The 17,617-nt window shown below is 35.1% G+C and overlaps 1 protein-coding gene across 1 annotated transcript in view; it reads right to left on the bottom strand.

Annotated features, from left to right (window-relative positions):
* The window catches only part of tjap1 (tight junction associated protein 1 (peripheral)), a 149,617-nt gene that overhangs the window by 21,298 nt on the left and 110,702 nt on the right, over window positions 1-17,617 (bottom strand). The window contains exon 7 of the mRNA XM_056471493.1: window positions 6,102-6,168. Coding sequence (XP_056327468.1) covers window positions 6,102-6,168 — 67 coding nt within the window. The remainder of the gene's footprint in view (window positions 1-6,101; window positions 6,169-17,617) is intronic.

The raw sequence follows: 17,617 nt of genomic DNA, 5'->3' as shown, positions 1-17,617 counted from the left end.
TAACTGGTATTTCTGCAAGTACAAGATGTGAGATGAGAGGGGAAAAAGCATAGGCAAAAATAAAGAGTGGGAAAAAGAAAAGTAGGAATGAGACATGTGAAAGATAAACTACGAGATCACCACTTTTATTTTCATCAGTAATAAATGATCTGACGAAGATAGTCTGCGACAAGAATTAAAACCTTTCAAATGTAATTCTGCTAATTTAAACAGCTGAAATGATAAAATATGGACAGATGAAAAACTGCAAATAGTAAAATAAAAAAAGTTAAATAATTTATAAATAGTACTCTAAAAAAAAGACTTAAAAATATATAAAATATATAAAAATAATAATTACTACTCTCAAAATATAAAAACTAAAGAAATAAAGCTAAAGTAAAATAAAAATATAATTAATTAATTTTAATTATAAATATTAAAATAAATAGTACTTTAAAATTACTACAAAAATGAATAAAATACATCAAATAATAAATAAATAGTACTCTCTAAATAAAACAACTAAAAAATAAAGCTAAAGTAAAATAAAAACAGTTATTTAATTAAAATGACTAAAACCTAAAGCTAAAAAAGAAATATAAAATACATACAAACAATAAATAAATAAAATAAATTAATAGTACTCTGTAAATAAAATAACTGAACAAATAAATCTAAAATAAATATAAAATGCATAAATAAAATAAATAAATACTATTCTCTAAATAAAATAACTAAACAAATAAAACTAAAGTAAAATAAATTATTTATGAACAGTACTCGAAATAAAATAACAAAAAATAGAGCTAAAAAATAATAAATAAATATAAAGTTAATATAATGAATATTACACTAAATATAATTACTAAAAAATAGAGCTAAAAAATAAATCAAATATATATATATATATATATATATATATATATATATATAATAAAACAATATAAATATAACTAATATAAATAAAATGACAAAAAAATAGCTAAAAATAAATATTAAATATATAAAAAAATAAATAAATATAAAATATATAAATATAATGAGTAAATACTACTTTGTAAATAAAACGACTAATAAATGAAAAAAATATACAAATATATAATAAATACTACTCTCTACATAAGATAACTAAACAAATAAAGCTCAAGTAAAATAAAAAATATATTTTTTTGCACTCTAAATAAAATTACTAATAAATAATACTAAAAAATAAATATAAAATACGTAAAATACATTAAAAAATATAATAAATACTACTCTCTATATAAAATAAATAAGAAATAAAGTAAAAAATAAGTATACAATAATAAATAAATAAATATAAAATAAGTTAACATAATAAATAAATACTACCCTGTAAATAAAATAACAAAAAAATTAAACTAAAGTTAATAAAAATGTTAAGATAAATAATAAAGAGTACTCTAAATAAAATGACAAAAAAATAAAGCTAAAAATTAAATATAAAATATAAATAAATATAAAATAAGAAATAATTGTTACTCTAAATAAAATTAATAAGAAATAAAGCCAAAACAAATATAAAATATATTTAAAAAGTTATAATAAATAAAATAAAATATATATAAATATAATAATATAAATATAATATAAACATAAATATAAATAAAATAAAAAAATAAAGCTAAGGTAAAATAAAAAAAATGTTAAAATAATTCATAAATAGTACTCTGAATAAAATGACTAAAAAATAAAGCTAAAAATAAAAATTAAAAAATAAAGATAAAAAAATAAATTTAAAATACATCAAAAACAATAAATACATATAAAATAAATAAATATATAAATAAAAAAATACTTTCTAAATAAAATAATTTAACAAATAAAGTAAAAACAAACAAATAAATGTAGAATATATCAAATAAATAAATGTATCATCCATTTGAAGTTTTTTTTACAATAATGGCAATTCATTTTCTGCTGATCTAGTCCTGTCATGTCAGCACAACCACCAATTGTTGGTGAAAAAAAAATCTCATTCAAATGATTCAAACATGCACACACTCACACACTCATCAGATATGATAAAGAGCCTTCATCTATTTCTGAAGTTTTACAGTCATGCTAAATGAGATGATTCTGCAGACCACCTCAGCTTGATAAAACGATTCTTAAAATAACTTATTGTAGATGTGTGTTTGATTAAATTTTCATACGAGCCAAACTGGAAGTCAGGGGAAATTTTAGACTTTAATAAAATATGAAATCCTTTAATAAATGATTCCAACAAGCAATGGCAGCTTCTGAAGAGATTTTTAATAAATGGTGAACGCATGACCCGCTGTTTTTCTGTGATGCACAATCGCATCCAAATAATCTTTAAAATCGCATTGGTTCTAATCGAATCCCACTGTTGGACGACGACTGCAGTCCTGGACAGTTATTATGATGTATTAGGAGATCTGCTGGGAATTGCTTTATGCTTCGTGAAGAGAAAGAGGCTTAGGGACAAATTTGTACATTTATTCAATCTTTAACTTTGATGTCGTTCTTTTTTTCCGCTCTTTGTCTCTCTTCATTGTTCTCAGAAAATTACATTGTGTTTTACAGCAGGGCTCTAAAGTAAATTTTCACTCAAACAAAGCTTTTACGGTGAACAAAAAGGCAAGCAAACATTCTGGACGTTCAAGATGCCTGATTGATCCACTGCCTTACAGGGGTGCTATTATGCTCTTTTACAAGTCTTGATTCTGCTTTGAGAGGTGAACTAGAACAGTGTTTCCCAACCCTGTTCCTAGAGGTACACAAACAGTACATAAACTCACCGCTTCTTTATTAGGTACGCCTGTCCATCGGCTTGTTAAGGAAAATTTCTAATCAGCCAATCACATGGCAGCAACTCAATGCATTTAGGCATGTAGACATGGTCAAGATGATCTGCTGCAGTTCAAAGCGAGCATCAGAATGGGGAAGAAAGGGGATTTAAGTGATTTTGAAAGTGGCATGGTTGTTACTGCCAGACGGGCTGGTCTGAGTATTTCAGAAACTGCTGATCTACTGGGATTTTCACACACAATCATCTCTAGGGTTTACAGAGAATGGTCCGGAAAAGTGAAAATATCCAGTGAGCGGCAGTTCTGTGGGCGCAAATGCCTTGATGATGCCAGAGGTCAGAGGAGAATGGCCAGACTCGTTCCAGCTGATAGAAAGGCAACAGTAACTCAAATAACCACTCGTTACAACCGAGGTCTGAACGCACAACACGTGTTCAACCTTGAGGCAGATGGGCTACAGCAGCAGAAGACCACACCGGGTGCCACTCCTGTCAGCTAAGAACAGGAAACTGAGGTTAAATTCGCACAGGCTCACCAAAATTGGACAATAGAAGATTGGGGAAACGTTGCCTGGTCTGATGAGTCTCCATTTCTGCTGCCACATTCGGATGGTCGGGTCAGATTTTGGCGTCAACAACTTGAAAGCATGGATCTATCCTGCCTTGTATCAACAAATCAGGCTGGTGGTGGTGGTGTAACGGTGTGGGGGATATTTTCTTGGCACACTTTGGGCCCATTAATACCAATTGAGCATTGTGTCAATGCCACAGCCTACCTGAGTATTGTTGCTGACCATGTCCATCCCTTTATGACCACAGTGTTCCCTACTTTCAGCAGGATAACGCACCATGTCATAAAGCGTGAATCATCTCAGACTGGTTTCTAGAACATTACAATGAGTTCACTGTACTCAAATGGCCTCCACAGTCACCAGAGCTCAATCCAATAGAGCACCTTTGGGATGTGTTGAAACGGGAGATTTGCATCATGGCTGTGCAGCCAACAAATCTGCAGCAACTGTGTGATGCTATATTGTCAATATGGACCCAAATCTCTGAGAAATATTTCCAGTATCTTGTTGAATCTATGCCACGAAGCATTAAGGCAGTTCTAAAGGCAAAAACGGTCCAACCCGGTACTAGTAAGGTGTACCTAAAAAAAGAGGCGGGTGAGTGTATCTCCTTTGTTAACAAAAACGCATCTTAACACCAGTGGTTTTAAGAATCCCCACCCCCAAATATTGAAATTTCTTTTTTGACAATATTCAAATGAGCCACTTGTGACATCAGAACAAAAAAACCTGGAAAACAATGCTGTAGTCCAAACAAGCTGTTCATTAGGGTGTTTGTTTTTTTATTCATGAAAATCTCACTTGAAGTTATTTTTTTTTCATCTTTATTTATCCCCAAACCTAATCCACATTAGACAATGACTGAACTTTAAAAAGTGAAAAAGCATAATAGGACCCCTTTCACTGTGACCATTACCACCATAACCAGAGCAGTCATTGAGGGCAGTAGCCATGTGCTCTTTTATTTAAAGGAAAAAACATCAATGACAAATCGATCATTTGAAAAGCGAGAGGAAGCTGCTTTGATTTCATCTGACAGAACTTTACATTGAACTGCAATCCTAAAGCAGTATCACAACCCTCAAGCATTAGAGTTCTATTCCTGTAGAAAATGTTTATAGCATAGTTCATGAAGAAACGAAAAAAAGTAAAAAGATTGAATGGCAAAACTCAGAAATAATCCACCTAAAAATATAAATGGTCACCATTTAGTCACAGTGCTATTAGCCAATTAGTCATTCCAAATCTTTCTGTGGAACATAAAAACTACACACTACCTGACAAAAGTCTTGTCATCGATCCCAGTTGTAAGAGCAACACTTAATAACTTGACTTCTAGTTGATCATTTGGGAAAGTGGCAGAAGGTCGATTTTTCTGATGAATCATCTGTTGATCTGCATCTCAAACATCACAAATACTGCAGAAGACCTACTGGAACCCGCATGGACCCAAGATACTCACAAAAATCTGTCAAGTTAGGTGAAGAAAAAAATCATGGTTTGGGGTTACATTCAGTATGAGGGAGTGCGAGAGATCTGCAGAGTGAATGGCAACATCAACAGCCTGAGGTATCAAGACATTTGTGCTGCCCATTATATTACAAACCACAGGAGAGGGGGAATTCTTCAGCAGGATAGCGCTCCTTCTTATACTTCAGCCTCCACATTAAAGTTCCTGAAAGCAAAGAAGGTCAAGGTGCTCCAGGATTGGCCAGCCCAGTCACCAGGCATGAACATTATTGAGCATGTCTGGGGTAAGATGAATGAGGAAGCATTGAAGATGAATCCAAAGAATCTTGATGAACTCTGGGAGTCCTGCAAGAACGCTTTCTTTGCCATTGCAGATGACTTTATTAATCAGTGATTTGAGTCATTGCAGAGATGTATGGATGCAGTCCTCCAAGCTCATGATGGAGTCAGACACAATATTCATTCTGTTTCCACTGCAGCATGACCACATATTCTATACTGGACATTATTTCTGTTCAGTGACAAGACTTTAGTCTAAGCAAACTCAGATCTTACTGTCCTAATTAAAGAATTAAAAATCAAGACATGATCATATTTTCTTTGGTCAAATAAGCGTAATCTAGAGGTCTTTGCCTTTCATAAAAGCCACTTCTGATACCAAATGATCAACTAGAAGTGAAGTTATTATTTGTTGTTCCTAAAACATGGATAGCGACAAGACTTTTGTCAGGTAGTATATGTAGTAATGAATGTCAGTGAAGTTACATTATATGGTTCATTGCCCAATAGTGTTAACTTCTCTGCACTGGGATGACGACAGTGAGATAAAACAAAGCCATCTGACTATGATTATGCACGGCACTATGGCTCTACAAAGCCAGGTCCAAACTGAACATTCAGAAAGAGTCAAAAATTGATCTGGCGAATGAACAAAACTCACAGCGGGCTTGTAACAGAGTAACAATTTCAATCACGAAGCAAGAATGACAGTGTTTTTATCTCGAGATCAAATCAAAGCAACACAATCACCGTCACTTTTCTACCAACAGCAATTTCCCCAGTGTACAATGAACTTCCAGTACGCATGAGGAATACTGTGACTTGTTTGCTAGTCTCTAGAGAATGAAGACAAAGTTTCCTCAATTACAGTTTATAATAGTTGCGACAAACTGACTGAGCGTGGCATCATTAGGGCACTGGAAACAATTAAACAGCAATTAAAGACAGGAGTGTTTAAGATAAAGGGCTTCAGGAGGGAGAGGGAAGTGAAGTGTAAAGGTTACCAGGGCGTGAAGTTTTTCCTCCAGGTCTTGATTAGCTCTCTGAGACGCCGTGTAGCTGTTCTGAAGTCTGTGAAGGGGAGAAAAAAAAAAACGTCACTGTGAGGGTATAAAAGTAGAACATGACGTTATACGATACACTGTACTGTGAAAAAGTCCTGAGCACTATACCAGCTTTCTTGGCCCAAGACTCAATATATAATCAATCAGTCAGAAAAATCTGGGAAATATGCACAAAAAACAAAAACAACACAACATTTCCTCTTCGGACAAAAGTCTATATTTAATGTGACTTCCCTTGGCATCAAGCACTTGAACTGCTTTGTTCCAACTGTCCTGACATTATCTGAAATAATGTGCTGTGTAATATCTTTAAGCACTTCTTATAGATCTTCATCAGGTTTAGAGTGTCTTATCTTTCTTTTTCTGTCCAGGTGATTTCATACAGCCTCTATAATATTCAGGTCTGGAACCTGTGGAGGCCATTTCATTACTGGCTGTGTTTCATCAGCTGTTTTCTTTCTCCAAACAAGATTTCACTACAATTAGCGAATCATTATCATGCTGAAAAACTATTACCACTCAAGTCCTTTCCAGAAGGAATGGCATAATGGATTCAAAACCATCTGATCTTTTCAACATTCACAATCTCATCAATTCAGACAATATTGCTAACAACACGGAGCTCAAACCAGAACAAACAGCCTCTCACCAACATTGTCTTTTACTGCCTTAAACAATTAAACCAAAATAATTCAAACTCTAACCCTAACTCCTATCCAAACAAACCATACATCAGCGTAAAGATCATTTATTCACCCTGTATAAATCTTTATTAAAAAAAAATGAACAAATAATTAACAATCATGGCTGGTTTTGTGGTAAAGGTTCACATACTGTATAACCATTATACCATAAGTAATCCAACAGATTGAATGTTGGCCTAAAACTTTTGCACCTTACTGTATATCTTGGTGCAGTATGGGATTGCGATGGGTATATGAGGATTAACATCAAACAATACAGAAAATAATAGGGGTTGGACGGTTTACAAAATTGCAGGTTCAGTTCGCATCATAGTACTGTAATCACGGTTTCGGTTTACAAAAAAAATCCTATACATGAGTGAAGAACACATAGCCTCAATCTACCCTTTACAGTATATACAGTATAAAAAGCTTTTATCAGGAACATGTATTCGAATTTCAGTCTTAAAAAGTTTATATTTAGCCTTTTGTTGATGATTAATGATAATGACGACAGTCACTTCAGTTTCAGACTTAGGCTCAATCCCATTTCTACCCCTTAGCCCTTCCCCTTACCCCTTGTTTTGCATTAGAAGGGGTAGGGGTGTCCCAATTCTCTTTAGCTTGAAGACGTAGGGCTAAGGGGAAGGACTAGATAGCTCTTGAAAAGGACATTTTTCAGGACCACACTTGAAACCAAGGAGTAAATTTCCCAGAATACACCATCTGCAACGACAACATGGCTGCACACGGAAGTAAAGAGATGTAAAAATTAAGCAATTTTTATCATTATTACAAATTTTTACAACAAAGCATGTGTTTTAATACAATCATAACGGCGTTCGCGCTTTACCATTATGCTAAAATAAAACCCGCTAAATTTGGCTATCTATAATCCATAACAATAACTCCTGTATAGTAGTCCAACAACTTAAGGCTGATTCATACTTCTGCGTAAAGCAAACGTGTATGCTTCAGTGCAGCCTTCGCGCTGTCGCATAGCCCTAGCTGTTGGCTTATTTTGTGTTTACCGTATGGTTAAAGTTGTTGCACAAAATGAGCAAATTTGAGCCACTTGTACAAATATGTATACTTTAGTTTCTAACTAACAACAACAACAAAAAAAGAAAGAATTAAACCTTTAAAAGGTAAAAATGTATTAAATCTTTCCTTGAAATACCATAACAATAAACCCGGCATATTTTGGAAATGTAAAAAAGATTGAAAATGTTTCAGCAAAAACATGCAAGTATAATTTTGTCCACTTTGTACGTCTCACAATATTTATTCAAAATCTCAAAAGTTGACCTTTCTGATAAATGACAGGTTTCACTTCAATCTGAATTGTCCAATTATTTTTGAGCACAACAGCCACATCTCAAAATCTAATTAATGATTGACAGACAGACAGACCATAGTGTTGTCTAATTAATTTGATGTTTTCTTTTTTAATAATTGATTAGACTTTACAAAAAGGACGAGTCTGACTTAATGAGCCAACAAACAGAAGCCCCTTAGAGCTCTAGTGCTCGTCACTGATGCTGTGAAAATAAGCAACTAACGCCAAATTTCAGGATTTGTTAATGTAACACCTGAATTATCATAGTAGGAGTAGTTATGAGAATGAGACGCAGGGCTTGCAAAATTTCTAAATCCCTGGTAGCCTTTTAGGCAGGCACTTTTCATTTTTTGGTAGCCTGAAATACATATATATGATCCACATAGAAAAGACATTATTACTGAACTACATAGATAAGAAATAAATAGATTTACGTAATAAAAAGATAGATTGGCTTTCGCTGTAGGCTACATATATTTAAAAAAAATAACCACATTCAATTTATTATTTTTATTTATTTATTTATATATATATATATATATATTTATTTTTATATATATATATATTTATTTTTATATATATATATATATATATATATATATATATATATATATATATATATATATATATATATATATATATATATATATATATAAATAAATAAATAAATAAATAAATATATATATATATATATATATATATATATATATATATATATATAAATAAATAAATAAATAAATATAAAATATTTTTATATTTATTTATTTATATATATATATATATATATATATATATATATATATATATATATATATATATATATATATATATATATATATATTTATTCATTTATTTATATATATATATATATTTTTTTTTAATTGTCAATGGAAAAACTAAAATCGAGGTCTAACTTTATTGTTTTTTTGTTTTTTTTAATCAACTTGGCACCAGTTCTTTTGACGACATCATTTAACACAAATGCAAATTCAAACACATACTGTTGGTGGTTCATTCCACTGTGGTGACCCTAGATAAATAAAACGACTACGCCGAAAAGAAAATGATTGAATGAACATCAATTCAAATACACATTTTATGCTTACAACGTCCATCTACCCCACAGGCCGTATTATCTCTAAGTTCTGCCTTTCCATCTACAGCAGAAAGCTCGGTCTCAATCACTCTTTCCCTCTGGTGGATCAATACGCTTTCACTGCCTGGCAGATCATGAGCCACTTTCACCGTCTCGCTTCATAACAATTAGAATGGAATCAATTCATTTCAGCAGCCGTAAACTCAAAGCTGCTGATGAAGCGCAATAATTATTGCAGCTTGATGACCGATCACAATCACAGAGGAGGAGGAGAAGGTCCAAACGAACAGCCTCAGAAGCTAAAAACCAATTCAATTAAACTGCACCGAATAAATGGGTAATTACAGTTGAAGTCACAACTATTAACCCTCCTGTGAATTTTTATTTCTTTTTCAAATATTTCCCAAACAGTGTTTAGCAAGGACTTTTTACACAGTATTTCCTAAAATATATTTTCTTCTGGAGAAAGTCTTATTTGTTTATTTGGGATAGAATATAAGCAGTTTTTAATAAAAAATTATAATTAGCCCCTTCAGCTTTTTTTATGATTGTCTACAGAAGTGTTTCCCAACCATGTTCCTGAAGACACACCAACAGTACATATTTTGGATGTCTCCCTTCTCTGACCAATTCATTTCAGGTTTTGAGTCTCTTTTAATGTTCTGATGAGGTGATTCAAGCGTGTTTGAATAGGAACAGGTTGAAAATGTGTATTGTTGGTGTGCCTTCAGAAACAGGTTTGGGAAAATCTAGTCTACAGAATAAACCACTGTTAAATAATAACTTACCTAATTACTCAAACCTGCCTAATTAACCAAGGTAAGCATTTATATTGCACTTTAAAGGTGGAGTATGCAAGCTTGACACCCAGTGGTTGAACTAGGTATTGCACACCTGGTTCAAAACACACACAAGCGCAGGTTGCCAGATTGACACCAACAGGAGCGAGTCTGATGTGTTTTAAAGGGCACCTATGGTAAAAAATCTACTTTTCAAGCTGTTTGGACAGACATATGTGCATGTATGGTGTATAGACCGTCATATTGGGGTGATATAAACACACCCAGTGCTTTTTTTTCAATTTAACAACATAAAAACGGTGGACTAATTGGAGCGATTTTCAAATCGATCGCTACTTGACGTAGGAGAGCGGTCCCCCCGCCCACCAATATGGATTGACAGGCGCGTCATCATATCCTCAGTTTGTTGATTCACGTCCTCCATTTTCAGCGTGAGTCGAAGCGATATCACTAAAGGAACACGCTAGCTCTATTTTTAGATGCAAGGCTCATTGGGCTCAACACAAGATCAATATTCTCCACATTATCGCTCTAATCGGAATTATTGGTTGTATCTTTAGGCAGGTTTGCAAATGTGTACTTCTCATTGAGTCTACCTTATACTTCAGCCGTTTGCATTTCTCACGATCCCAGAAGCTCCCTGTGATCTTAACTAGCATGCGTTTTACAATTCTAAACATAAGTTTCTATCAGGGTACACTCAAGTCGACGGCTGGGCGCCGCGGACCGCTACAGAAACCTATGTTTAGAATTCAAAAATGCGTGGCGCGACGATTCTGGAAACTTCATGTTTCTGCCGCGCCACAGAGAGTGCCTGGTGTGCCGTGTCGTGGCTTCGAGCGGCGCATCCGGTGCCTCAGTCAAAGTTAATTCAGTGTGCGTGGTTATTAGTCTCTGTGTACAAGCTCGGCACTTGAAACTAGCACACAGTTGGCTGTAAAACTGTACAAAGACACAAATGATTTTGTACTCTCTGCTTGGTCTGTGTCAGAGTCGTACATGTACGACTGAATGGTGATCCTCTCTCTCCTTCTCCATCTGCCTGTCAGACTGTTGGAAATGCAGAGCGGGTGAGCTCATGGCCCCGCCCCCTTGTTACGTTGGGCGGGAAGCCGAAACTAATTTACATGTGAAGCAACACACCCATAAATCAGCATACTGTGGACACGCCCCCAACATGACACTTTTTAACACATAATAAAAAAATCTGAATTGTGTTTTAAACTGAACCTAAACTGGCACACTCAGAAGAACCATAATATTATTATTAAATCATAAAAAAGAGGTCAACTATGTGCCCTTTAAATAAAAGTAACGGCACACGATAGAAAGAATATTTTCATATCAAAAGGAGTGTTTGTCCTAACCGACACCTGAAATTGATTATTGTCATTAATCATCACACCATTAAAATGATCGTGCCCAACTGAGCCTGGTTTCTCTCAAGGTTTTTTTCTTCACTTCCGCCTTTAGTGAAGTTTTTTTTTCCCTCTCCGCTGTCGCCACTGGCTTGCATGGTTCGGGATCTGTAGAGCTGCGCATCGTTGGATTTGCTCTTCAGTATTTGGACTCTCAGTAGTGATTATTAAACCACACTGAACTGAGCTCAACTGAACTGAACTTAAACACTACAAACTGAACTACACTGTTCCTATTTACTGTGACCTTTTATGTGAAGCTGCTTTGACAGAATCTACATTGTATAAGCGCTATACAAATAAAGGTGAATTGAATTGAATTGAATGTGCTTTATCCAGTGTTAAATGCTAATAATGTGAGTTTGAATGCCATTTTACATGACATTTATTCCCATACTAATGAAAGCAGCAGCAGATAGTTCACCTCAGATCTGGAAAATAAAATAAACCCTTTAAAATTGAACTTCAGAACAATGCACGCCAACATATATTAGTCATTCCGCACCTACATTTAATAATGTTAAAGAGGTTTAATATGTATTAATCCGATTATAAACCTTAGCATTTTGTTGAAGTGCAGCGAGTGCACTATTCTGTGCTTCTGAATGGCTGTACTTACATTTCTATCGTGTTTCGTCTGGTGCAAACAGCCAAATTGCTTATCACTACAAATCTGGTCATGTATCGAGTTGTTAGGACACAGGGTTACAATGTAACCTGCTCACTTTATGTTTTCGTATGTAATATTTATATTATTTGCTAATTAATAAGCTCATTTGAAACTCTGAATCTACGTCTCACTTCGGAGTCTGCTATTGTCCACCGGAGGTCGCATTTCGGTCACAGACACAATCTAGTCAAATATTATATACTGTCATCATGGCAAAGATAAAAGCAATCAGTTATTAGGAATTGGTTATTAAAACTTTTATGTTTAGAAATGTGTTGAAAAAATCTTCTCTCTGTTAAACTGAAATATACAGGGGGTAATAATTTAGGAGAGCAAATAATTCTGACTTCAGCTGTAAGTAAGCAAACATTTGAACAATACCTCTCATCCACCGGCTCCCAGAGGCCCTGGCACCTTGTGAAAATCACCACAGCGCCTGGGATGATGCGACAGCGATAGCATTGAGGCGCCTGCGCTGCACAATTACCAACCAATTAAAGTACAATTAAGCTATTATCTGCGTAAAGCTGCCATGCAGGTTTAGGATATGGCAGGCTGGGAAATGGAGCAGCAAATGTGAGCAAACTTTTTTTTTTTTGATGGAAGGAATGCTGGGTAATTCAATCTCTCTGCTGTCTGAAAGCATATAAGCCGGAGATGCATCCTGATTAGGGATAAAGTGGCATGATTGCTGCCAAATTACACACAGGCTCAATCACAAAGCGCTGCGCTGAGAGCTTCAGGAGTACACACTGGGCTGATATGAGCCTGAGATTAAATGATCACTATCTGCTATCAGTCTGATACGTGGATCTCAAACTAAATCCATAACACGGTGTCCGAATTTAAGAGGTGCAAAGTGACAACTATTAAGACAAGTCTCTTTTCTTTGCATTCCAGAGATCTACCAGCTTGCTTCACCTTTTTATACTTGTCATGATAACATTTTAATGACACTTTCATTGACCAAAACACACTAATAACGAAATGTTTGATGTAGCCTTTTTAATAAATTACTAAAAATAAATAAATAAATTTCCATAGAATATCAGTAAATATGATGCTAATATACTTTTCAAACATTAATAAATGTGCAAATGCTTAATATTAATATTAATAATAATATAATATTAATGCTTAGTATTAATTAAGAAAAACATTACCAAAAATAATTGGGTAAGCCTAAACAAATATTAAAGTACCAACAATTCTTGAAGTAATCAACATATATAAAATCCTTATAAAAGGGATTTATTCAAGTGCTTTACTTTGCCTTTTGATGATTAATGACAAATATCAGGCATTATTTGGGTCTTTCAATTTAAGAAAGATTTGAATGCATCTACAACACTGATGCTTGTGAGGAGGGAAAAATCATAGCCGGATGTTTTTAAGTGTAATATAATGCATGTAGATTTCACAATAGAAGAATTTCACTGAGCTACCCAGCACACAGAGACAAAAAAAGGTTATTAAAAGGTAAAAAAAAGTATTGAATATATCAACATTTTTATCAGAAAACATATTTCTAAAGGTGCTGTTGACTTAATTTTTCCAGATGTTGGTAACAATTAAAGCAATCCATACATACAAATAAAACAAAACTACCTAGTTTAAAATTTTGGTTATGTGTAATGAAATGAAACTGCTGAAAAAGTGTTGAACACATGAAGAAAGGGAGGTGTAAGAACGCATGGAAAGCCCAGACAGCAGCTGAAATCTACTCAGATTTATTTACATGGAAAATCATAATGTGTTCAATACATAATTTACTGTCTGTATATACAGTAAATCCACTCACTGGCCACTTTATTAGTGTGTCCAACTGCTCACTAACGCAAATTCTAATGAGTAAATCACATGGCAGCAACTCAATGCATTTAGGCATGTAGACATGGTCAAGACGATCTGCTGCAGTTCAAATCGAGCATCAGAATGGGGAAGAAAGGGGATTTAAGTGACTTTTAATGTGGCATGGTTGTTGGTGACGAGCTGGTCTGAGTATTTCAGAAACTGATGATTTTCATGTACAACCATCTAGGGTTTACAGAGAATGGTCTAAAGTAGAGAAAATTTCCAGTGAGCGGCAGTTCTGTGGGCGCAAATGCCTTGTTGGTGCCAGAGGTCAGAGGAGAATGGCCAGACTGGCCAGATTCAAATAACCACTCGTTACAACAGAGGTCTGCAGAAGAGCATCTCTGAATGCACAACATGTCCAACCTTGAGGCAGGTGGGCTACAGCAGCAGAAGACCACACCGGGTGCAATCCCGTCAGCTAAGAACAGGAAACTAAGGGTACAATTGGCACAGGCTCACTAAAATCGGACAATAGAAGATTGGAAAAACGGATATTTTCTTGGCACACTTTGGGCCCATTAGTACCAATTGAGCATCGTGTCAATGCCACAGCCTACCTGAGTATTGTTGCTGACCATGTCCATCCATTTAAGACCACAGTGTACCCATATTCTGATGGCTACTTCCAGCAGGATAACGCGTCATTTCATAAAGCGTGAATCATCTCAGACTAGTTTCTTGAACATGACAATGAGTTCACTGTACTCAAATGGCCTCAAGTCACCATATCTCAATCCAATAGAGCACCTTTAGGATGTGGTGGAACGGGAGATTTGCATCATGGATGTGCAGCCGACAAATCTGCAGCAACTGTGTGATGCTATCATGTCAATATGGAGCAAAATCTGAGAAATATTTCCAGTACCTTGTTGAATCTATGTCATGAAGGATTAAGGCAGTTCTGAAGGCAAAAAAGGGTCCAACCTGGTACTAGTAAGGTGTACCTAATAAAGTAGCCGGTGAGTGTAAATATACAGCACACGCAAAATTAAGCGAGTCTTTCCTTAAAACTAGCATTTAAAACTATGGAAATCAATGGTTACAGCTTTCCAGTCTTCTTCAAAACATCTTTTTTTGTGTGTTCAACAAATGAACCCAAACAGGTTTGAAACAGAGTAAATGATGACTGAATTATCAGGTGCACTATCCCTTTAAGGAAGGAAAGATATCAGTTGTGTTAGAAAATATCAGTTAAGACGAATGTTACCCATTAAAATGTTCTGTGAATGCGGCCGGTGGTCTTATTATGCATTACCAGTGCACACCATTCCAAAGTGAGTAAAAGTCTTGATAATCTTTCATCAGAATCATGATCACTGTGGAATCGTAGTCTGTGCTGTTTTCCGCCTTTGTTCACAGATAACCAGCGTGTCTGCATGTCAGAGGCAGTTTTTTCCTGCTTTGTAACTGGTCATTATGATGGCAGTAAAGCCTCAGAAAAAACAGCAGAGCCACAGAGTCAGAATCAACTGCTGCTCATTAAAAACTGATCTGACATCAGCTGCTCTCCAAACCAAACCAACACACTACAGCCATTTAAAAGATTCACAAGTGCTTCTTAATTAGCCTGCGGAAACGCCAGGCATTTCTCAAACAACAGAGCTGCTCGATTGCCTGCTAAAAATGTTATTTATTTTTTTATTAGTCAGGTACTACTTGCATATGGTATGACAGAGCTTTTTTGAGCCCATTTAGTTACCATAGTAATATTTCAAACTCAATGAAAAAAAAAAACCTTTGACTATTCAATTAAAAGGCATAAAAAAAGAACATAACAATTAGCATAAAGACAGCTTTGCTTTCTTAGGACCTGTTTACTTCTGGTTTCAGATGTGTTTCCTAATGAGGACGGGGTGTATGGCTTGGTGTATGTTTAAGCTTTTTTATCTCATTTCATTTAGCAAAAATAAGATTATACATTCCAGACTTTTTTTGGCTCTATACAACAACATGAAATGAAACGAACGAGATGTGCTTAAACTGCAGACTGTCAACTTTAATTTTAAGGGTATTTACATCCAAATCTGGTGAACGCAGTAGGAATTACAACAGTTTGCAAATGTGCCTCCCACTTGTTAAGGGACCAAAAGTAATGGGACAGAATAATAATCATAAAATCAAACTTTCACTTTCTAATACTTGGTTGCAAATCCTTTACAGTCAATTACAGCCTGAAGTCTGGAACGCATAGACATCACCAGATGCTGGGTTTCATTCCTGATGGTGCTCTGCCAGGCCTCTACAGCAACTGTCTTCAGTTCCTGCTTGTTTTTGGGTCATTTTCCCTTCAGTTTTATCTTCAGTAAGTGAAATGCATGTTTAATCGGATTCAGATCAGGTAACTGACTTGACCATTGCATAACATTCCACTTATTTCCCTTCACAGACTCTGGTTGCTTTTGCAGTATGCTTTGGGTCATTCTTCATCTGCACTGTGAAGTGACGTTCAATAAGTTCTGAAGCATTTGGCTTAATACGAGCAGAAAATATTGCCTGAAACACTTCAGAATTCCTCCTGCTGGCTTTGTCAGTAGTCACATCATCAATAAATACAATAGAACCAGTTTCAGTGACAGCCATACTGTACATGTCCACACCATGACAATACCACCACCACCATTCTTTACTGCTTAGAATCAAGAGCAGTTCATTTCTTTCTCCATACTCTTCTCTTCCCATCACTCTGGTACAAGTTGATCTTGATCTCATCTGTCCATAGGATGTTGTTCCAGCACTGTGAGGGCTTTTTTAGAACTCTAATCTGGTCTTCCTTTGTTTGAGGCTCACCAATGGTTTACATCTTGTGATGAACCCTCTGTGTTCACTCGGGTGTAGTCTTCTCTTGATTGGTGACTTTGACACATATACACCTACCTCCTGGATAGTGTTCTTGATCTGGTTAACTGTTGTGAAGGGTTTTCTTCACCAGGGAAAGAATTCTTCAGTCATCCACAGCAGGTGTTTCTGTGGTCTTCCGGGTCTTTTAGAGTTGCTGAGTTCACTGGTGCGCTCTTTCTTTTTAAGAATGTTCCAAACAGTTGTTTTGGCCAGGCCTAATGTTTCTGCTATTTCTCTGATGGGTTTGTTTTGTTTTTTCAGCCTATTGATAGCTTGCTTGTCTGATAATGACAGCTCTTAGGAACTCATCTTGAGAGTTGACCGTAACAGATTCCAAATACAAACAGCACACTTGAAATGAATTCTGGACCTTTTATTTGCTCATTGTTATTGGGATAATGAGGGAACACACACACATTGTCCAACTACTTTTGGACCCTTAACAAGTGAGAAGTACATATGCAAACTGTTGTAATTCCTACAGAGTTCACCTGATTTGGATGTAAATACACAGGTAGAGCACAAATTGTGTTCCTTCCCTTGTTAAGACACAAATATATATATGCGTGTGTGTGTGTGTGTGTATGTACAGTATATGTATATATACATACATATACAGTACACACACACATACATACATATACACACACACAAACTTAAGCAAAGAAAAAACAAGAGATAAAGTGAACTTGTTTGTATCCCTGCAAACTTGAGGAACCACATGTTTTTTAGTTGTGTTGATTTTACAGTGTCTG

The sequence above is a fragment of the Danio aesculapii genome, chromosome 13, assembly GCF_903798145.1.
Source record: "Danio aesculapii chromosome 13, fDanAes4.1, whole genome shotgun sequence".
NCBI classification, from domain to species: domain Eukaryota; kingdom Metazoa; phylum Chordata; class Actinopteri; order Cypriniformes; family Danionidae; genus Danio; species Danio aesculapii.
Note: the sequence above shows the minus strand (reverse complement) of the source record. Positions and strands in the feature narration are given on the sequence as shown.